The sequence below is a fragment of the Solanum dulcamara genome, chromosome 6 (genome assembly GCF_947179165.1).
Source record: "Solanum dulcamara chromosome 6, daSolDulc1.2, whole genome shotgun sequence".
NCBI classification, from domain to species: Eukaryota; Viridiplantae; Streptophyta; class Magnoliopsida; order Solanales; family Solanaceae; genus Solanum; species Solanum dulcamara.
In genome coordinates, this window is record NC_077242.1 from 4,603,435 (window position 1) to 4,612,081 (window position 8,647).

The following is an 8,647-nucleotide window of genomic DNA, read 5'->3' on the forward strand; positions in this document are numbered from 1 at the left end:
AATTGAAACCATTAATATCTTATTTGTGCTTGTGAATGGATTAAGAGCCCTTAATATTGCCCCAAATTAAACTTAAGAAAATACTGTGACACTAGACCTGAAAAATACTATAATCGGGAGTTGGATCGGGATCAAGAATGTCCCTTATTTTTAGGGAAATAAGTCTGTTAGAAACACATTTTTCCAAACATTTAAGTCAATCAAACATGAGAAAATTGGAGAACATTTTCCGAAAAATGTTTTCCTTTCTTACCAAACACAGTAACACACCCTTAAGGTCGTTTGGTAGGATATCTAGGAATAGTGCTAAATAGAGTATATTAATAATGCTTGCATTAATTATGCAGAGATTATTTCCTATGCATTATTTGGTTTGGTGTATTGAAAATAACATGCATGCATGATTCTTTTTTAAAATATGCATTTACAAAGATACCCTCCACAAATATGGTAGAAAAGATATAAAAAAAAGGTTTTGAGGGGCAATTGAATTTTTAACCATGCTAATGCATGCATTAAAACTCTTTGTATTACTAATAGTCTAATACCATGGATTTCTATGTATTAGCGATGCACACCTCAATACACAATAAAGTGTATAACTAATGCATAGGCTGAAAAAGTGTACCAAACAAGGTACTACGAACACACAATACTAATACATGCATTATTTCTTCTAATACAGTCTACCAAAAGACCCCTTTAGTGTAGTACAGTTTTTTTGAGTTACTGCCCTATTATTGGGTTCCAAAACATCTGATATCTTTGTTGTATATTGATGTTTAGTTTGATTTTTGTTTAAAGCTCCAAATACTATTCCACATTTACATATTCCAGCCTCTTCTCTTCTTTTCTTTTCTTTTCCTCCATGTGTCTTGGGGCAGCGCGAATCGACCTCGGTTTTACAAACATGGGTGACTTAAACATTTGAACCTCTGCATGCATGGAAGGCCAATTCCAATTGATGCAAACCAAAACAAATACAATGCAATAAACAGGAAAGATGTGAATGTTCTTGCGATGGCGTCATGTCACTCAGGTGAGATGAGTAGCGTCTTATCGGATCCCAATAGGGTAATCACAAGATGAACTTCTTTTTGATCTCTCTCTTTAATTTTCTCATCTTCGTTTAGCTCATAGTTAAAACTGACAGTTGAAAGCTATATATACTAAAACATAATACTGAAGACCCACACAAATGATGAATGTCAAAAGTTAAGCATCCACATTAAAATGTCATATCACAATCAAAACATAGTTACCTGATAATTAGAGTATAATTTAATAGTAAAGCTTACAAGTCAACCTGTCAAGTGCAGCATCATGGTTTGACTATTTTACATCTGAAATCCAAGTCCACCGGGCAAGAGAAAATATCTCCTGCAGGTAAAAAAAAGATGTTCCTGTGATTCATACAGTTGGAGGCTGACAGGGTTTATCCCAGAAGGCTTGTAAGCTATTGCACGATCAAGCTCACCACTAGAACTTGTATATCTTGGTTGATTTCTCAGTTTCCTGAGTTGTGCTACCAGCAGTAGATGCGTCGAATTGGATAGTTGAATGGGTTGGCCTGAAGTTCTTCTGATCATTATACTGGCAGGGCTTAAGCACATGCTTTGCTCCAGCTGATAATTTAATGGGCCCAGATCCCAGAGTACATTCAAAATTGAGAGTATCTTCATTGTTAAAAGATCCAAGGCGTGCCTCTGTTGTTCCACTTTGGCCACTGTCAATACTGTTTGCCATGCCTTTAACTGAACCTGATTCAAATCCTTTTCTGCAGCTGTATTGACCTTCAAAACTAGAATAGCTTTTTAATGGTGCTAAAACAACATAAGGATCTTCTCGAAAACCAAAGTTAGGGACCTCTGCCACATTTGTACGATTGTCTGATGTAGAAAATGGCCTCTTTTTGCTCTTTCTGCTGTCACCAAGGTCTCTAAGATAAGGAGTAGATGTGAATTTGGTCACGTCGCCATGTCTTTTATTTGTGCCTGTATTAACTCTGGAACCTATTTGGAGTGGCATAGGGGAATAGTTAGCTAAAGATTGTGGAGAGGCTGAATTCTCCAGTGCAGGTTGAGGACGCTGAGTGAAAGAACAGAAGCGCTCTGATGCAAGATATACTGAAGGTTCGATTTGACGGTTATCCCCTGCAATGCTGCTGCAGTAATGATGTTTCCTGTCAGATGTAGAATATAATTCATGAAAATCCATTAGTAGTTTCGTCTGTTTATCATCTGAAAACCATGGGGTGCTTTCTGAAGAAAACTGAGACCAGGATGGCCGGAAGTTCCTTTCAGAATCTGGACGCAAGAAAGGAAAATTGATGGCGCAGCTTGAACTGTTCAGATCAACAGAGCTTGAGCCCGCATTCTGACTGGAGTAATGATGCATTATTGTTGGTACAGGTGCATATGGGCTGATTGTGAAAGATTTGTATCCACCTGTAAAAGGCTCCTGAAAGTTTGGTTTTTGATTATAAAGAGAGAAAGGGCTTTGTTTGATTGCACCTAAACAATTTTGCTGCGCTGAATCAATTTGGTAGCTGAAGTCAGGAGGGCAAACCAGAGGCCTTGGAATGGCCTGATTGATTTGGATACTAGGAGAGCAAGCAACCGTGCCTTTCAGTGTTCCCAGCACAGGATGCACAGTGAGATTTTGTGGATCATGATTTGTAACCACTGAATTGTAGTTGTAAGTCTCTGCTGAAAAATTCTCAGCGATGATCTGCTTATCTGTCCAAATCCTTTTATCCTGCGGTACATGAAAATCTTCTCTGCCAACTGTAAACTCTTTTCCCATCAGACGCATTTTAGATGGAGTAACAAGCAGTGAGACTTGATCAGAATTCCCATAGTGCTTACTCCTGCTGGTTTCAAGTTGCATGGCCTGATCATTTTTCTTGCTTCTATGGTTGGACAAATTACTGACACTGCAATCTAACTCAAAAGGAGTAATAGATTCCTCATTTTGCTTTAGTGGATCCAACTCAACATTTGCTCTTCCAGCGTCATACTCATAGATACCTAACCTTGAAGGTACGGGAAAAGTAGGGCTCCATTCCATTGAATCATCTGCAGAGGGCCTTTTTAGCTGGTCTGTGGATGGTGCTCGCTTATCCCAACCTCTAGCATCAGATAGATTGTCCATGTTTGAGTGTGAAACGTTGTTTACAGCTAATCCTCTGGAAGATCCCGCAATTCCCCTTGAGCTTGGCAGCTGAGTCAACTTTCCTTTACTGTTTGAGTTCAGATCAATTAATTCCCCTTGAGAGTTGAGTGGCAAACGAACAAAGTCCTTTTCAATTCCCTTCTCTCCATGCATGGATTCTCTTTGCTTCCACTCAGGAAGAGAACATATTTTACACATAAATTCCTGATGGCAGATTTGAGGGAGTGGCTGATATTGCATGAAATGACCACTGCAATTTCCCATGACGGATTCTGGCAGCAAAATAGGCTTCATGTTCACATTTTCATAAGCTGATGAATGTTGAGGATATGCCTTCACAGAATGCATGGAACAAACTCCAGCAACTTCAGGGGGAGAACCTCTTAACTTGTCATGTGATCTCTCACTAGAACCACAAGCATTAATTAGGCTTCCAACTATTTGGTCATTCTTTTGGTGGTTATACATCTGTTGAGGCACATGAAGAGACCCAGGGTTGCGGAGACACTGTGAACCGTCTGATGCCACCCCACAGCCTCTTCCGAATAATTTTAAATTGTCATTTCCCTCAGAGACTTGATTAAAAACATCACTGCATTCAGATGAATTATCTTTAGTACCGATATTGTGCCTTAGTAAACCAGGAGCATCAGCTGTACTATGCACGACGGATCTCTTTGGAGATCCTGGTTGAACAGTAACCTCACTTTCTGTAGTCCTCAAAATATATGTATCTATTCCTTTCTCTTCCACAAGGGATAGAACCTCTCCTCTCTCTGTGGCATCGTCTTATACAATCAAAGTAGAAACCAGGTCAGAATAGACTGCGAAAATATCTGAAAACATATAGCAGAAGATGCTTTACTATTTTGCAAAAGAATCTTTTCCTTACCTGAGGTAACATGTTTGTCACCTTGTTGATTGCTGCAAAAATTTGCATCATTAGGACCAGATAAGATGCCACCTGTTGAGTTCTCTACTGGAAATCGTTTAGTCCTTTTCTTGAGGTTGCTACAAACTGGATTCATCATCTTTTGGTGATCCGCTGAGAACTTGGAATCAGTAAGGCCTTTGGTCTTCTTTTCTGAAACTAGATGTTTTCTTTGTGGTTTCCTCCCGTAGGTAGGACTATAATCTGCCGTGTCCTTCTCGTATTTCATTCTATGTTGTAAACAACTTGGTTTTGAAAATGAATTCGGCACTTTGAGCTTAAAATTGTCAAATTTCTCCTGCAAGCAAAATGAGTCAACCATATATAGCATCAAGCCACCCCCTAGAGTTTATTGCATTTTCATTTAGACAGTGACCGGCAAACTTTTAAAATGTAATTTCCAAGAGGGGTTCAAAATCTTTAAAACAACCGTAGAAAAATAGAGGTATATGTGTATACAAGTCTGAACGTACAAATCTCTATTTTGAGCTATAGCTATATTGCAAAATTTATACTTTAATTCCAAAGGAAACGATAAACATCAACAAGAAGAATTTTGGAATTTCCTAGTTCTTAAATTACATTTTATCTGAGAGATATTGCGAATTGAAAGGCTGATATTTTTCTTCTCAAGTATATTCCACTAATCACTGAGGAAAACCCATCAATTTTTTTATATTGATGAATTGATTATGCAACAAAATACAAATAGTTCTTCAATGCTACTACTTTACTTGGACCCAAAAAAGTAAACCCCTCAATACCCGTGCTAGCATTAAGCTGGGGCATGATTCACCTATGTCAACCAACCACGTTGCCAATCATGGAAAAGGGTGTAAATTACCCCTCTCTAATATCAAATGCACAAATCAAATGTTGATTAAATCCCTTTTCTGTGAATAGTGGCCTTTAGGCTTACTCTAGTAACTAATCCAACAATTTAGACGAAATCGTTTAACTTCTATCATAAAATATGGGTTTCTGATCAATACTAAACGCTTAATGAGATGAAAAGCACCTTTAATGTAACATCTCAAAATTCTGAAGAAACAGCATAAAATTAGCTGTTGATGATCCACAATAAGCTAACAATTCATAAAAAGCCGTAGCTTTCTTCCACATTTAAGACAAAACAAAACAAATAACAAGCCCCAGCTCCGTCTTTGGATGTATATTTACCCGGCTTTTTCAACAGTAATTTCAAGCAATGAGGGGTATATGGACTAGTTTTACCGGAATAGTTCATAGTTCAAAAGGTACTGAACAACAAAATCTAACCGTACTAAAACCCCGTTATTTTATGCACAAAATTGTACATCAAAATCTCAATTCATTAAGCCTCGGATACATTTCACGTCACAATTAACAAAATTAGCACAAAAAATAACAATGAAATACACATTTAGCTGATAAGAAGCTTCGCAAAAATCGTACCTTCGTTCGGATAAGTAGATCCAGGCAGCTACTATTCACTTTCTTCTTTTGCTTAAACTTCTTATCCTTCTTCATCGTTTTCTTCACCTCCTTCAATTTGCTGGCAATCGTTTTCTTCTTCTTCATAGTGTTTCTCCTCTTGCTTTTACGATTTCTAATTGCATTAACATTCCGATCAGAAAACTGATTTTTCTCTTCATTAACAATGGTGCAATTATCATCTTCTTCTTCCTCATCCTCATCCTCATCGTAATAATCACCATCACCGTCGATTCTCTCCACTTGAGGCGCCACAGCGAAAATATCAACAATAGACCTCTTCTTCTGAACCCTTGTTTTTCCCTTAACAGACTTAATTTTTCTACCAGTTCCCATTCTCGTGACAGGAACAACATCATCAGAATCCTCCGATTCCAGTACATCAAGCCACCAACTGAATTTCTTCACTGTAATTGGAGGCAACATAGCTCTCACATGATCTTCCTTTGCTGAATCATCGAACGGCCAGCATTTCACCACGTCCTCACTCCTCATCTTCGCAGTATACTCCCTATTTTTTATACCACAATATACAAAAAAAAAAATAGAAGTAAAAGTACTGTATCACTATTCAAACAAAAAAACAACTAAAATCTCACTACCTGATGGAGAAACCATCTGTGGACACCGCCGGCATCTCTTACTCTACCTGAAAACAACACAAATCGTTTAGAAACATATAAAAATCAACAATTACATAGTTATAGAGAGAGAAAGCTAATAGGATTAGTAGCAGTACCTTTAACTAGAGAGAGAAAGCAAAAACACAACAAATGAATTACTACTAGCTACCTTTAATTATAGTACAAAGTAAGCAAACACGCAGCTCCTTCAACAATCCATGGAAATTGAAGAAGAAGACGACGAAGAGATTATTTTTTTTGCTTTTGAGTGGTGAGGGATTTAGGAGGTGGGGTTTTTTTCTTTTTTATAGAGAGAAATTAGGGAAAGAAAGATAAGAGAGAGAAAGAGAAAGAAGGGGGAAGAAAGCACTTTATGCGTGATTTCTATTATTTCCCGCTCGAAAAGTGTGAGAAGTAGGGGTGGGTGTGGGTCTGGGGCAGAGGGCGAGGTGTCTATTTATCCTATTTTCAGCTCTGCCTATTCTTTTAAGTATGATAGCGACATATGAGTGCTCAACCGAGCATATAAAAGTAAGTTAAATAATCAATTGTCATAAATACACCTTCATTTTTAATTAAAATATAAAATTTTATTCGAGAGTGTTTTACATTCTTAATATGAGAATTTTTAATATGAATTTAAATTTAATCTAATCACAAAATTAAAAAAATTACTTAATAAAGAATATATATATTTCCTTTCGTTCGATTTGTCCGCCTAATTTAATCTTTAAATCTCATTATCTTAAATTAAAAACACTTATATATATATATATATATATATATCATATTCTCTAATGTGACAGCCTTAAAATTCTCTTCAAATAGAAAAAAGATAGAAAGCAAGACAAACCAGATGGAGCATTACCCATATTATTACTATCATTAATCTCTTATTTTATGACCCTAGATAGAAGAATATAAAGATGGTGAATTAGAATAGAAGGTTAGTAGATAGTCGAATATTATTTAATTAATATTTTTTATTATTATTGTTATTATTATTATTGGACTTTTTACTATCTATAATTTTTATTACCTTTTGCTTTTGTTATCGTATATTTGTTATTGCTATAGTTTTTTTAATTATTTTCAGTACCACTTTTTATTGTTGTATTTTTTTTTCATGTCTTTGTTTTATATAGGTTAATTCGACTAAAGGGTCAATAAGGGGTCAATCAAAAATAATTTCTCAAACTTCACAAAATAGAAATAATATTTTGTATGTAGTAAAGAGGGAGTTAAAATTTGAAGTTTATTAATTTAGAATTTTAGTTCTTTAAAATTATTGAGTTCTAAATTAATAATTTGAATATGTTGTATAAATTTGTAAGACAAATATAAAATTTAAATCAAAGTGTAAGTTATACATTGACTCCGCACTGATACCATAGTATATTCTTCAAATTTCACACATAAAATTATACCAATACGTTTTTATTGTTGTTCGTTGTGATAGTTGTACTATTTTAAGAAAAAATTAAGCATCTACACGATTTAATTAATTAAAAAAAATCCTTTTTGTCCTTTTCTCTTTATTAACATTCAATTACATCACTTTCTAATATATTTGATTTATAGTTATGTATTTGGTATATAATTATGACAGTTTTTATTATGTTTTGATATCTGATACATATTAATTTATGTATGGGTGACTAAAAAATTCAAAATTATTAAAATTTAAATTTTTTTGAGATATAATCTAATTAGTGCTCAAATTGTTGGGTTTGTGTACTTTGTACAATCTAATCATTTATTTAGAGCCCGTTTGGATTGGCTTTAAGTTGGTCAAAACCAACTTAAAGTCCCTTTTTAGCTTTTGGACCTGTTTGCCTAATGCTGACTTTAAGCCATAAAGTTTTTAAAGTCAGTCAAAAATGAAAAGTTAGGATTTCTAACTTTTTTTTTCCAAAGTGCTTAAAGTCATTTTCTTTGACCATGGAAATTACTTTTATATCCCTTGTATTTTAACTAAATTCTCAAACTACTTTTTTTTATTCTTTTAACCCTAAAATTCACATCATAAGCACTTTTATCCAAACACTCAACTGCTTATTTATAAAAATAACTTTCAGTACTTCAAAGTTCTAAAAACACTTCATACATAAAAGTTATTTTTTTTAAGTCAATCAAAACGGGCTCTTAATCAGTTTCTCCTCTTCTTCTTTTCATTTTGGTTTGCCTAAGTGTTATACAGTTGGAGTGTAGGACAACTCACTCGTGTACTCAACATATGAGGGAATTCTGAAACAAAGATTCGATGAATGGAGAGGGAAAAACCACGCGCGGTTTGCAATTTCCTGCTTCACGCGACACTTCAAAATATTCCTAGATAAAAGATTACTAATTTATTACTCAAAAAAGAAGTAATTCAGATAAAATACCACATAATCGTATATGAAGGAAGCAGAAAAATACTTCTTCTTTTCTTTTTGAGAAATTT

General features: G+C 35.0%; 1 protein-coding gene across 3 annotated transcripts; it reads right to left on the reverse strand.

Moving 5' to 3' along the window:
* Positions 1-1,236: 1,236 nt before the first annotated feature.
* LOC129892457 (uncharacterized) lies at positions 1,237-6,567 on the reverse strand. Of its 3 annotated transcripts, XM_055968029.1 has the most exons (6): positions 6,318-6,567; positions 6,181-6,227; positions 5,540-6,089; positions 4,067-4,403; positions 1,478-3,962; positions 1,237-1,380 (listed from the first exon to the last, which is right to left on the reverse strand). In XM_055968029.1, the coding sequence occupies exons 2-5, from the start codon at positions 6,213-6,215 to the stop codon at positions 1,480-1,482; spliced, it is 3,405 nt and encodes a 1,134-aa protein (XP_055824004.1). In that variant the 5' UTR covers positions 6,216-6,227; positions 6,318-6,567; the 3' UTR covers positions 1,237-1,380; positions 1,478-1,479. The 3 variants fall into 3 exon arrangements, with proteins under 3 accessions (XP_055824004.1, XP_055824003.1, XP_055824002.1); XM_055968028.1 differs by having other exon boundaries at positions 1,237-3,962; positions 6,371-6,566; XM_055968027.1 differs by having other exon boundaries at positions 1,237-3,962; positions 6,318-6,566.
* Between the last annotated feature and the right edge of the window lie 2,080 nt (positions 6,568-8,647).

Bases quoted from the DNA above. Each gene is read 5' to 3' on its own strand.
- LOC129892457 (XM_055968029.1), bottom strand. From the start codon at position 6,215: ATGCCGGCGGTGTCCACAGATGGTTTCTCCATCAG. The intron at 6,090-6,180 runs GTAGTGAGATTT...TATAAAAAATAG, and splicing joins ACAGATGGTTTCTCCATCAG to GGAGTATACTGCGAAGATGA. The intron at 3,963-4,066 runs GTAAGGAAAAGA...TGATTGTATAAG, and splicing joins TGACAAACATGTTACCTCAG to ACGATGCCACAGAGAGAGGA.